General features: G+C 37.5%; 1 protein-coding gene across 2 annotated transcripts in view; it reads right to left on the reverse strand.

Moving 5' to 3' along the window:
* Positions 1–14,586, reverse strand: part of MAPRE2 (microtubule associated protein RP/EB family member 2) — a 150,632-nt gene that overhangs the window by 33,257 nt on the left and 102,789 nt on the right. For both annotated transcript variants that reach the window (XM_032421385.1, XM_032421384.1), the window contains one exon: positions 1,742–1,887. In XM_032421385.1, coding sequence (XP_032277276.1) covers positions 1,742–1,887 — 146 coding nt within the window. The remainder of the gene's footprint in view (positions 1–1,741; positions 1,888–14,586) is intronic.

Below are 14,586 nucleotides of genomic sequence, written 5' to 3' on the forward strand. Positions count from 1 at the left end.
ATGAACGGAAGCCATATAAATTAAATTTTCAGCAAGGCTTTTGCCACCTCAGGAGCTGGATACCACTGATATCCTAAAATGGATCATCAAGACCACTTAAAAACAGAGAAAGACCTTAAGTATCAACAACCACTTGAAGGAAAAAAACAACTGAAGCATTTTAGGCCAGACATTAAACAAAATCATTAGCAATGGATTTTTCAAAAATGTTTTTGATGAAGCTAAAACTGAAAAGAACTCAAGTACGGAGCAAAATAAAGAGAAACTTTGGGAGGGGACCACATTTTTCGTGAAGACTCTTCCAGTCAGGGAGACTTGGATGCGGATCTCGCTCTCCTCCCAGACTTAGTGAAGTCTGCCCACACCGAAGAATTCCTTCCACACATGCACTTAATAGTTGACTTTTTATTGTGCCAAATATTTTCACGTTTTCTGATTTATAACTTTTGTTTATGCTGATACTGATTTTTAAGTGCCTTCTTAGGGAATAAGGCCCTTTAATTAACATGGTACTAGATTTTGTTTTCTGCCAAATGTTAACGCTTAGAACCAGTTTTAGATGATGGTACTGCCTTAACTGTTCCAAGTAGGCACTTACTTCTATTGACTTAATTTCACACTCCCTATCAAAATGGAAGTTCTGGGGGCATAAGTTCAAAATCTGGGGTGGCAAGCAAATCTGCACACAGACACCTCCCACCTGTGTTACGCTCTGCCAAGCATGCACAGGGACCATTGCCTCTCCAAGGACCCTTGGGTGAAATCAGAGCATATTAAGCTAGAGAGGCCAAGAAAGATGATGAAGGCCAATCTCCCTGCACCAGAATTTTATATTCAACATTCTTAACAATGGCTCATCCACTCTCTCTGTATATACTTCCACAGAAATATAGAGCTCCCTAATTTGTTACATAGCTACTTATGAGTGTTTTTCTTTTTGATCTAGAAGCATGTATAGAGAAATAAACCTATGAGTGGGTGTTTTACTTTTTGATCTAGAAGCATGTATAGAGAAAGGATACAAAAATGTATAGAGAAGTAATACTGTTAATTAGTAAGGAGAACCTATGTAGCTCTGGTTTCCAATACATATGGAAGGAGCTAATTGGAAATTAACCACAGCAAAGGACAAAGTTGAAAAGACTCTAAAAGGTTGAGCTGTTAGAGGTAGGTCTCTAGAAATAAAAATTCTGAGAAAACAAGAAGCAAAGATTTTAACATTTGGTAAGAATGCTTTGATTTAGGAAGATATTAATTACTTTAAAAATACGTACAGTTTAGCAAACTTTTCTCTTTTCCTTTAACCTAACAGTATTCACGTTTTTCATTTCCATGGCCCAGTTACTGCTACTATTGATGCCAAGAAAAGTTTCCTGTTTTTCCTGTTTTTTTCTCTTCCCCTTATTCAAAATTCCTTTCTTCCCAAAGCTATTCCCTCTAAGAAATATATCCTAGATAATGACTATGGATTATATATATATTTGCATAACAGGAAGCGTGCAGAGACTGAGTGGACTTTAGCGATTGTCCTTTAGCTGTCAGTTGAGAGATTTCCTTAAATGAAAGCCTCCTACAAATATGGGAAGTGAGCGTTGATACTTTATGCTAGGCACAGACCCCAGACTACTTTGACAATATCAAGATATATACCATTGATACGTCTGGATTTTTTGCATTTTGGCACAAAAACAATTTTAAGGAAAGACACTGCATTTTACGGAGGTGTAAGTTAGTTTCCTACCTTATCAACATTCATTCGCTTAAATGATGCTTGCAGAAGTTTAAAATTGTGAATATACTCATGCTCCAACTTTGCTTGAAATTTTACTTTCTTCAAACTAATGCAGCCTGGAAAGAGCATGTCCATGAACTGGCAATAGGCGGCTCCTGGAAAGAGAGGAGAAAAATGCTGAGGTAAGTCTGACTGTAGCCCTGTGTGACTGAGGACTTCGAGGCAGGGAGGAAGCCCCCAGCTGTGTGCTCCTCTCTCCTCCCTCATTCACTCAGGCTGGGAGCCGGAGGGGAAGGGACCAGGCCTCCGGGCAGCTCCGGCCACTCTCCCCATTCCTGGTCACTGCGGTACTGAGGCTGTGTTCTACAGAGCATCCCCACATTCCACGAACAGTGAACAGAAATACATTAACACCAAGGGAATCAGGGTAAGAATAACTCTTCTTAGCTTCGATCAGAAAAGAAGAAACATTTTTTCCTTCCGTCTAGATGCTACCTGCTCCAAGTCATCAAAATATATAGATGTAAGAGAAAAACAAAGTTTAAACACAAGAAAACCGCAAAACTTCTCATGAAGTGTGTAGCTCAAAAAAATACGCATGAAAATACAAAATATGCTCAAGCTGTTTTATATCCACCTTGCAAAATGACTTAGGTGAAACTGGATAACTAAACCATCTAATGCCAAAAACATTGTATACCAATTTAATTCCAGGTCAGAGCAATGGGGTCCTATATTAACATGAAGGATGAAGACATGGAGACTCTGAAACTTACAGAAGTTGAGAGTCATGCTGTTTATGACTGAGGAATCAAAATAACAGAAATGTTCAATGAGTCCCCCGAGGAAATGGTTCTAGAAAAAAGGATTAGTAAATCTTTCATATATATATATATATATATAAATATATATTTTTATTATTTTATGAAGAACTCTTACATCATGACAATTTCCACTAGAAAATCCCAGCGAGATGTTTACTGATTCATATCTTCTTAACAGTTAAGGCTACAGGCATTTAGAAAAGACATTCAAAGCCAGAATGATTATTTTTCTTTTACAAGGAGGAAAAGCAATTGAGCAGCAAGAATGAGAACAAGATGCCATTTCTGTGTTCTCTTTCCTTCTCCAGATCTCTTGGTCTGTTTCTATAATGTGCCAATGATGGCCTTTCTGGGACATGAAAGGCTCCCCTCATCCTCTGATATCAAGCTTTTCTGTGAGAAGCTCTTTATTCCATTCGGGAGATTCACCTTTACATTGGAAGAAGCCAACTCACCTCTTAGGCCATAGATACTGAGCATCCTTTACTGAGATAGGAATCCAAGATCGAACACGGTGCCAGGGATCTAAGGGCTGCCTCAACAGGAAATGGTGAGGCAGCTCATGGTTCGTAGATAAGAGTATAAAGTAATGAACGATAGACCACAGTAAATATCACCTCCAGAATCTTTGCATCTGTGAGGTTTCCCCTTAGACACCAATACCCTGAGCACAAACTAGTTTATTCCTACTCAAGCAGATGGGCTCTCTTAAAAACAAAATAAGACAAAAAACACTGGAGGAGGTAAGAGAAACATCATGATCTTGGGGGTGCATTCTTACAGTCATAATTCAATTATTCAGGTCTTCCTTTTGAAGTGCCCCCACATGGAGCAAATTCCAAGAGCCATTTGAACAGTATTTTTACAAGAGATGGGGTTGTCTAAACATAACTGTCTCGTTACCCACTTTTTGAAGAGTTATTCTTAATTCTGTAGTGTTTAGCATAAATGTACTTATATAAGATCCAGATACCTATGTATTCTTACAAACTAACCAACCAATTCACTCACTTCCCAAATTTAAAAAGTAGTAACAGCTTTTGGAAAGAAAAGCAAACTTGAAATAGGGAGGAAAAAAGGAAAAACCATATCTAGTTCACCTAAAGAGAACCACTGTTAATGTTCTGGTATATACCATTTTTTTTTTTTTTTTTAATCTAACAGATTGATTCCCTTCTGGGTCATTAATGGTCTCTACTGACATTTTTAATGGGTGTCTGATTTTTATATCAGGCTAAGCAACTTTCCCAAACCAAGATTAGATAAATATTCACATATATTTTCTTCAAGTATTTTATGGTCTCGATTCACATTTACATTCTGAATTCATGTAGAATTTATTTTGGTCCATGACATAAAGGATGGCTCTAATTTTAGTTACTCCAAATGTTAGTGGGAATCTGTCATTTCTGGCACGCCCACATTTGGGCAACTTCCTGTCTGGGTTGATGCTCCCGTGCCTTGCCTCCCAGCACAGCACTGATGGTGAGCAGACATCCTTTTCCCCATCCCCAGCAGTAAAGATGCAGGCCTGTGTTCTGGGCTCTGCCTGGATCTCAGTCTTAATAATGACAGAAATACACAGGGACTATTAGAATTTAGTCATGGTGGCACTGGTGGGATCTAGAGTCCTGTGACAACAACACAGTGGCATCCTAGGCCAGCGGCACAAGGGAGGCTCTGTTCCCAGCTTCTGGCTTGATTTCCTATTGACTGAGCTACCAAATATTCTTCCTGTAAATGTGTCTCTGCTTAAGCTTGCCAGGATTATTTTTTGCTATTTTCATTGGCAAATGCCAACTGTTAAAGTCAGCTAGGCGTTGAACGTCATCATTTCATGAATAATCTGTATTTTTCCCACTGAGGAAAAGCATTAGCTTTACTATATATTGCTTTCCTAATACATGCATTTAGGTCTCTTTCTAGACTTAAATTTACTTTGGTCTGTGTCAGTGGTCATCAAATACTCTAATATATATTATTAACCGTAGAATAATTTCCCTTCTTCCTCAAAATTTAATTGTCTTAAATTTTATCATGCGTTCTTTCCTTTCTATTTTTATATTTGTCATTCACGGCATATAGAAAACAGATTTTCTTTAAAAAAATTAGTCATTTACTAAATAACAGCTCTATTGAGATGTAACTCACATATCAAAGTTCAACTTTTTAAAGTACAGTTGACCCTTGAATAACATGGGTGCTAGGGGTGCTGACCCTCCCACACAGTTGAAAATCTGCATGTAACTTCTGACTTCCAAAAAAACTAAACTACTAATAGCCTACTGTTGACTAGAAGCCTTACCAAAAGCCTTACCAGTAAGTCAACATGTTTTGTATGTTTATATGTATTCTATCCAAATACTGTTTTCTTACAATAAAGCAAGCTAGAGAAAATGTTAAGAAAATCACTAAACTACACTTATGACACTGTACTGTACTTATCTTTAAAAAATCCATATATAAATGGAAACACGCAGTTCAAACCCATGTTGTTCAAGGGTCAATTGTATACAATTCTGTGGCGTTGAAGGTATTCACAGAATCGTGCATCCATCACTACTATCTAATTCCAGAAGGTTTTCATTATCACCAAAATAAACTTCATACCTATTAGCAGCCACTCTCTCCCCACCCCCTTCCCCCGATCCTGGTAACCAACTGCTGATCTATTTTCTGTTTTTATGGATCTGCCTATTCTGGACATTTCATATAAATGAATCATAAATTATGTGGCCTTTGTGTCTGGTTTAACTTAGCAAAATCTTTTCAAGGTTCATCCATGTTGTGGTGTGCATCAGAACTTTGTATTCCTTTCTATGGCTTAATAATATTCTATTGTGTGCATATACCACATTTTATTGATTTACTCATCAGCTAATGAAAGTTTGGGTTTTCACTTTTGGCCTGTTATGAGCAATGCTACTATGAACTCTCGTGTACAAGATTTTGTGTGGACTTAAGTTTTCAGTTCTCTTGGGATATGGTACACCTCTATGTTTAACATTTGAGGAACTGCCAAACTGTTTTCTATTTTACATTCCCACCAGAAATGTATGAGGGTTCCAGTTTCTCCACATCTTCACCAATCGTAATTGTCTTTTTGATTCTAGTCATCCTAGTCAGTGTGAATTTTGATTTGATTTCCCTAAAGACTAAGAATGTTAAACATCTTTTTCATGTTTTTGGCCATTTATAGATCTTCTTTGGAGAAATGTTTATGCAAATGCTTTGCCCATTTTTAAAGTGAGTTATTTTTCCTTTAATTGGTGAAAGTTTTTTCTACATTTTAGGGACAAGTCTCTTATCAGGTATCTAATTTGCAAATACTTCCTCCTGTTCTGTGGACTGTCTTTTTACTTTCTTGATAGCATCTTTTGAAGCACACATGGTTTTGCTTTTTTTTAAAAAATTTTATTTATTAGAGAGAGAGAGTGTGTGCAAGCGGGGGGTAGGACAGGTAGAGAGAGAATCCCAAGCAGACTCCTCACTGAGCACGGAGCCCTCCCTGGGACTCAATCCCACAGCCCTGAGATCAAGACCCAAGCCGAAATCAAGAGCTGGATGCCCAACCAACTGAGTGGCCCACGCACGCAATACACATTTTTACTTTTGATGAAGCACAATTTTTTTTTTTGTCACTTGGGCTTTTGTCATTTCTAATAAACCCCTGCTTAATCCAAGATCATAATGATTTACACCTACATTTTCTTCTAAAAGTTATATAGTTTTAGTTCATACATTTAGGTCAGTGATACATTTTGAATTATTTCTTATATATATAGGTGTAATGGTGGGTCTAATTTCGTAATTTTGCATGCAACTATCCAGTTGTCCTGGCACCATTTGTTGAAAAGACTATTACTTTCCATTCAATTGTCTTAGCACTCTTGTTGAAAATCAATTAGTTCTCAATGTATGGGTCTATTTTTGGGCTCTCAATTCTACTTATATACCTATCCTTATGCAGTAATAGTCTTGATTACTGTAGCTTTGTAGTCAGGTTTGAAATCAAAAGCAGAAGTCCTCCAACTTTGCTTTTCCTTTCCAAACAGGTATTCTGGTTTCCTTGCATTTCCATATTAGTTTTAGGATCAGCTCAACAATTTCTGTAAAAAGGCAGCTAAGATTTTGATAGGGATTGGACTGAATCTAGAGATTTGGAAAACATTGTCATCTTAACAATAGTTAGTCTTCCAATCCATGAACATGGATGTCTTTCTACTTAATTTCTTTCAATGATGTTTTCTAGTTTTCAGTATATAAAGCCTTCCACTTTTAAATTTTTATTTTTTTAAATGCTATTGTAAATGGACTTGTATTCTTAATTCTGTATTTGGATTGTTCATTGTTAATATACAGAAATACAACTGATTTTTGGGTATTGATCTTGTATACCCTGCAACCTTGCTTAACTCATTTTTCAGTTATAATAGTTTCTTATTGGTGCTTAGGATTTTTTTTCACATACAAGATCATGACACATAAACAGGGAAAATTCTTTCTTTCTAAACTGAATGCTTATTTTTCTTGCCCAATTACCATGGCTTAAACCTTAAACATTTAACAATGCTGAAAAAAGTGCGGACAGTGAACATCCTTGTCTGGTCTTGGGGGGGAAGCATCCAGCTCTTCACCACTAAGTATAATGTTAGCTCCAAGTTTCTCAGATAGCATTATCAGATTGAGGAAGTTCCCTTCTATTTCCTTTAGTATTTTTTAAAATAAAAGGGTGTTGAATTTTGTCAAATGATTTTTCGGCATCTGTTAAGATTATCACATGGCTTTTGTCCTTTACTCTATTAAATGATGTTTTACATTGGTTTCTTTAATCCCATTTGATCCAACCTTGCATTAATCTCATTTGATCATGGCACATAATCCTCTTTATATGTTGCCAGATTCATTTTGCTAGTACTTTGAGAAATTGTGCTATTCATAAGAGATACTGGTCTGTAGTATCTTTGGTTGGGTTGATACTGGCCCTCACAGAATAAGTTGGAAAGTGTTTCTTCCTCTCATGTTTTGAAAGGATTTGAGAAGGACTGGTGTTAATTTTTTTTTTTTTTTTTTAGACACTTGGTAGAATTCACAATTGAAGTCATCTGGGCTCTGGCTTTTCTTTCTGGGATTCTTTAAAAATTACTAATTCCATCTCCTATTTATAGGTCTATTAAGAATTTCTATTTTAAGTTTCAGTAGTTATGTCTTTCTAGGTGTTTATCCATTTTATCTAGGCTATTTGGTTTTTAAACATTCATTTTCTAACTCATGAGTTCTTTTTTTTTTTTTAAAGATTTAATTTATTTGACAGAGAGAGACACAGTGAGAGAGGGAACACAAGCAGGGGGAGTGGGAGAGGGAGAAGCAGGCTTCCCGCTGAGCAGGGAGCCTGATGCGGGGCTCGATCCCAGGACCCTGGGATCATGACCTGAGCCGAAGGCAGACCTAACTCATGAGTTCTAATAAATTCACAGTTGTTTCTCTTCAGTTTCCTAGAGACAAATAATACATAAAATGATACTTTTTTGTAATATATTTTTATGTATGTATATATGCTTATATATATATACTTTTTTTCTTTAGTGAGACTATCTCCTGTTCTTCCTTTAAGTCTGTTATTGGCCACTGATTTCTGATATTGTGGAAATATTTTTTCTGAGTTTTACCAACAGCGATACCTGCCTTTTCAGCAACCATGAAAATAAAAATGTTTTCTCCTTTGATCTATTAACTGATCAATCACATTCCAGATTTCCTAAAGTTGAATCACCTTTGCATTCCTGGTTGAAGTCCCAAGTGTGGATGTTTACTAAGTTTTTATTACAGTACTGGTTTAGATTCACAGATGCTTTATGATTTTTGCACCTATACTCATGAGACTGACTGCAACTTTGTGTGCTTTTGTTCTGTTTATGATTCTTTTAAGTTTAAAAAATATGTTGGGAACATTTTCCTATTTCTGAGGGTCTAAAAGCTTGTGCAGTAAAGTTAAAAAAAAAAAATTTTATTAGATTGCCAATGGCACAGTTTACTCTCTCTATACCGTCAGCTTTTCCCACCTCTATGCTTTCAGAACCACATGAGCAAACAAGCAGAGTCATTTTTATCCAATAGGCAATGTAGAAAGAGTAGATCATATTAGCATCTCCAGTAAATGGTACACTATATGATCACTTCAGGTATTCTATCATAGGTCATATTTTCTAGAGTCAAAGGAACCCCTGAAAATTTTAAAGAAATAGCTTATTGACTTTGGGAACTATGCTTAAGATTAGTTGTGACTGCCCCTGGGTATGTCTGTCTAGGTATTTTCAACTTCCAGTTCCCCAAATCTCTAGTGCCCAAGAGACATCATGAAAAGAATACTTTAAAGTTAATTGTTGCTACTAAGAACATGGTCAAGAGTTCCTGTTGGGGCAGGAAACTATAACCACGGCATAACTTGAATAAGGCTGTTGTATTCCAGTATCTATCAAAGGTGAACCCTCCAGCTGTGCTCTACATCATATCTCCTCTCACCTTCTCACTGAAGTCGTGGCTCCAACTACCCTCAGTCTCTCTTGCAGTGTCAATTTCTCTATGCTCTAGTACCATCTGACTTTATCCGAAGTGACTCTCCATCATGTCATCCTGTTTTAGGTCTATTTTATTAATTCTTATATTGGTCTGTGGTTTCTCTTCCCCTCACTGCAATGTAAATTTTAAGAGCGTTTACACTTCATCTGTCTAGCTTCCTTCTGTAAGGAAGCCTTTAATACAGTACGTGGCATAGGGTGTCCTTTAATATCTGGTCAACAAATCAAGGTTTACAGGTTGTAGCAGTCGAGTCCCAACAAAGGCTGGTTGATAGTAAAATTCTAGTGTTACCAAAGTCCCAAACAAGAGTACAGGAAGAGTTGTTATGTATTTTAAGAATTGATAGGGTAAAAATTAACAAGCAATCTAAACTAAGAACCACCCTGGAAACTAAGTTTGCAGAAAGGTGAAAGATAAGCCTCAAAAGGCTAAATATAATACACTCTGGTAAGAGCAATCCAAATTGTAGGATGTTGGGCTAATATTAACAAGATTATGATGGGCCACGCTCTGAGCCCATGAACTCAAGGTATTCTGCAGTCATGAAGGTCAACAAGTTTTGAAAATGATCAGGAAATAGAAAAAAGGAAAATATTCTTTGTAGAGTGCCATGCTATGCCTGCACCTACAGCCATAAGAATGGCTGCAGTTGTTATACATCAGAAGTGACGTAATGGAGCTAAAAAGTTTGGGGACAGGATCCAAAATGACTAGGTGAGGCACTGTATGAAGGCAGAATTAAAAAAATGAATTCTTATACTCCAAAGATTCAAGGATATAGGATTTTAGTCTATGGAATCATGAAAAGCATGAGAAGACAATCTCATTTCTACCAGATTCCAGGATTTGACATTACATTAATATCAGGATAAACTGACATTTTTAAAGGGAAATGTCCAGATAACAAAAAAGGAAATATTAATTTATAGATTATGCCAAGAAGTAAGAAATGAAAATACCCATGTTTATGTAAAATCTGTTAAAGCTTTCATGTCTATTTTTAACATTCGGAACCTCACCAGGATACTTTCATCACCACCACCCTATTTTACAGATTTGGGAACAAAGTTCAGAAAGTCATCCAGCTAATAAAAATAACAGAAGTGGAATTTATACTCTGACCTGAACTTCAATTTCCTAAATATGCTCATATGTTCATATGCTGCTTCTAGGAAATTACAACTGAAAATTCAAAGTTTAGAAATTTTTCTAGATTATAATTTCGTAAGAAGTCACAAAATAAACTGCAAGAGAACATATGAACTTTTCAGACTGAGGTCGGGGTGGAGAACCAGCTATACATTTCCTCTTCACAGGACAATCCTGGGCTGGGGAGATAGTTCATTTGTCTGTTCCTGTGTCATGATTTCAAATTTCAGTATATATACATGTGTAAGAATTTAGTTTTACATATTTATGTAATGTATATAATACATATATAATATTATTGTCAGAATCCAAAATCTCCTAGCACTTTCCCAGAAATGTGACATCTGTGGAGAAGACATTAAGCTATATTGGGTTTTGCCACAGAGAGCTACTCAAATTGCCCATCTGATGTTCTCACAGGCCAAGGAACTATTACACAGAAATGTCTGTATCACTGGATTCAATTACAACTTTCTACCATCTTAGGTGGTATTGATGAAGGGTCAGAAGAATGACAACCGTAATTTGCCGGACACATCCACACAATTGTATCTTTCTTTACAGGTAAATGATTTGTGACAAAGCTGCTTCTCTCAAGCTAGTACCAAACAGGACCAGGAAGTGGGCAGAGGAGGATAGAGAACTGAACTTTTGGTCCTTGGATCTAAGCCTTAATCATCCCGAACGGACTGTGACAGGTCATCATACTTTTCTAAGACAGCAGTATTCCTATCTGCAAAACGTCAGGTTTGGATACATCTCTAAACTCTAAAATTAGATGATTCTCTAATTCTCTACCACCAACTTCTCTTTTAAGGGATACTTGATATTTCTGCTAATCAGGAGACAATAATGCTTCATTCTCATATGACTGAGACTTTGGCCAGCGTGCTTACTTCTAGCTGTCACCATCTCTTGTCGTAGTTGCTGGAAGAGACACTAGGGACACAGCTGTGTCCGGAGTACTACTCCCGGGGGCACACACGCCCCTTCTGGATTACAGCCCTTCCATGCATTCCTCCTTGAGCTGCTGACATTTACACACTCAGCAACAGAACTCTGTGTTCTGTCACCTTCAACATTTGAATTAATAAAGATCCTTCCTACTGGAATATTGTTTTTACAGAATAATCAGGATCATTCCAGCTCTATTTTTGCATTTAGCCCTGTCATTCCTTGATCTGGTATGACTGCAGAACCATGTCTGTAACTAAAGCTCTCTCCTCCAGTTGAAGGCAGTATTCTATTCCCCTTTGGGAAATCAGGGCTTCTTAACAAGGGAAGTGAGGCTGCAGAATACAGGGTCACAGATTTCCAGGACATCAGCAGAAATCTCCCTACCTACACAAACGCAAGGCTTGAAGAGCTTAATGGCAACTGTGAAATAATGCTTTGAAACATTAACATCTTAAAGGAATTCAAAATCCTCAAGTTCAGCTGCGTCTTCCTAGTCCAACAAAAATACGATGAAGTTAGTAGTAGCTCTGTTTTTGTTTTTATAGGCATCTCCCATATTCCTGGCACGAACAGCAGCTTGATAGCTTCGGTTACCACGGTATTATTTAACGTCGTTAGAGTGAACTTAGGACACTGTCTCTTTCACCTGCCCCGAGTCACACACACAAAAATAAAGATCCAGAGCGCAGAAATCTAGTTTCGACTGAGCTTGTGCCCTGGAATTCCCACGGTTCTCAACTGAGCTTCCTGCTCCTTCCCACTGTTTGGAGTTATGTCAAACTTCCTATTCATATTTTAAACAAGTCCCAAAGACAAGTAACTTTCAAACTGATTTCATAAAGAGGACAAGGAGTAATAACCAGCAGGAAGATTTCAACCCCCGCAGACATAGACAGAGCAGGCTTATATGAATTGTGCAGCGTGCTGAAAAGCACCCCATCCTTTCCCTTCTCCACATACAGAGTAAGCTGTCAAAGGACATTTTCATCTCTTCCTTTACAGAGAAAGAAATGTACCAGCATTCACTGTTCAGGCAGACGGATTTTTAAGAGCATCAGCGGATATATTACAAGGCCTTGCCAAACTATGTGGTTTCGGGTCTCATCTGATAGGTACACTCAGGTTTTTACCAATTCAGAGGATACAAAACCTTTTGAAGCATCTTACAAGTTCCAATTATGAAATAAGTAATAGAAATGACAAGTGCAGCACAAGAAATATCATCAGTAATATTTGTATGGGCAACAGATGAACTATACTTACCATGGTGATCATTTCATAATGTATATAACTGTTGATCACTATGTTGTATGCCTGAAACTAATATTGTAGAATTTCAGTAAAAAAATAAAAAATTAAAATTTTGTAAGGCTGCAGCAAATTGCAGTTAAAGGCACTAACGTTCTGTGCTTATAACCTGCCTTTAAGAAGCAAGAATACTTTTCATTTTTATTTTTATTAAAGATTTATTTTAGAAAGACAGAGAGTACGTGTGAGCAGGGGAGGGGCAGAGGGAGAGGGGGAGAGAGAGTCTCAAGCCGACTTCCCGCTGAGCGCAGAGCCTGACACAGGGCTCCATCTCATGACCTGAGCCGAAATCAAGAGTGAAACGCTTAATCGACTGAGCCCCTCAGGCACCCCATGAAGCATGAATACTTTTAAAAAGGTAATGTTAACTTTAAATTGGATTTTTACTAAGAAAATTGCAGAGCAGTGTTAAAAGTGAGATATGTCATTAAGAAAAAACTGATCAGATATTAAGATTAGTATACTGAGTTGATTTAAAAGTGCTTCCAAAAAATCATGGAAGTACCTCTGAAACAAATAATGCAATATATGTTAAGAAAGAAAAAAAGAAGAAGAATGTAGCAGGAAGGGAAGAATGAAGGGGGGGAAATCGGAGGGGGAGAAGAACCATGAGAGACAATGGACTCTGAAAAACAAACTGAGGGTTCTAGAGGGGAGGGGGTTGGGAGGATGGGTTAGCCTGGTGATGGGTATTGAGGAGGGCACGTTCTGCATGGAGCACTGGGTGTTATGCACAAACAATGAATCATGGAACACTATATCTAAAACTAATGATGTAATGTATGGGGATTAACATAACAATAAAAAAATTTATTTAAAAAAAATCATGGAAGAATAAAGAATATTTTTCAAAAGGAATGTCAGTGGGGCAAAAATCTACATATGAAATAGCCCTTAAGATTTAGGTATCAGTATTTTTAGACAAAAGGTAAATTTTAGAGCAATAATTAGAGATTATAATGGATAGAAATCTACAATACACAGAAGAGAGCTGATATCTTACCAGTGATATTTGGAAAATTTTTGTAGAAACTTTTGTAACTCTCAGTTGAAAACAAGAATATAAAGACACTGAAATATAACTGGACTACTTCTAGTTGGGTTTTTTTTTTTTTTTTCAACTAAATGGCAATTACCCTATAACTTGTCATCTTATATTTTAATGCTTTTAGGAAAAAATACGAAACTTCAAATATGCCTGTTGATACAGAAAAAGATTCAGCCAATTAAAAGAAGTGGGCGGTGAAGAATTATCTTGTTGGTCTGAAATACTTCTCTTTAGGGGCCCCTGGGTGGCTCGGTCTGTTAAGCATCCGACTCCTGATTTCGGCTCAGGTCATGATCTCAGGGTCATGAGTTCGAGCCCAGTGATGGGCTCTGTGCTCGGCGTGGAGTCTGAGGATTCTCTTCCTCTCCCCTGCCTCTGCTCTCCCCATCTCGCACACGCCCGTGTGTGTGCTCGCTCTCTAAAATAAATAAATCTTAGAAAACAAACAAACTTCTTTTCATCTGCTAATTGACAAACCAGTGCTGGCAGCCTGGTTTCACTTCTAGCTTCTAACCCCAGTGATTTCCTTTAGGGTAATGGGCTCAAATGTTACCACAACAAGCTGTCTGACCCATCCAGCTTTGTACTGAGAGATGTGGCTTCTGCACCGGCATCAGGAGTGAAGGAAGTAGAAGCACCTGGAGCATAGGCAGGCATGGTGTACAGGACAAAAGGTCACTGGCTTCCAGAGAGTCTGATACTGAAACTGGCAGCGAGATGTCCCAACGGCTTGACTCCCGGAATAGAACCAAAGTTAGAATTTGGCATTCCAGACAGAGGAGAAAAGGAAGCACAAAACGCCTTTCTTACAAATGAAACAAGTTAGAGAGGTACCTATGAAGCCCATTCTGAAGGAGTCAGTTTTCTTATTAGGGTCATCAAAACAAACTTCTATAAAGCTGTGACCTCAGGGGACAAAGTCTCTCTACATGTGCACTTGGTGTTTTCACACTGTTTTGTGTTACCTCCTCTACTTTGGTGGACAATTT

This window comes from Phoca vitulina, unplaced genomic scaffold (assembly GCF_004348235.1).
Source record: "Phoca vitulina isolate PV1807 unplaced genomic scaffold, GSC_HSeal_1.0 scaffold24, whole genome shotgun sequence".
In the NCBI taxonomy this organism is placed as follows: domain Eukaryota; kingdom Metazoa; phylum Chordata; class Mammalia; order Carnivora; family Phocidae; genus Phoca; species Phoca vitulina.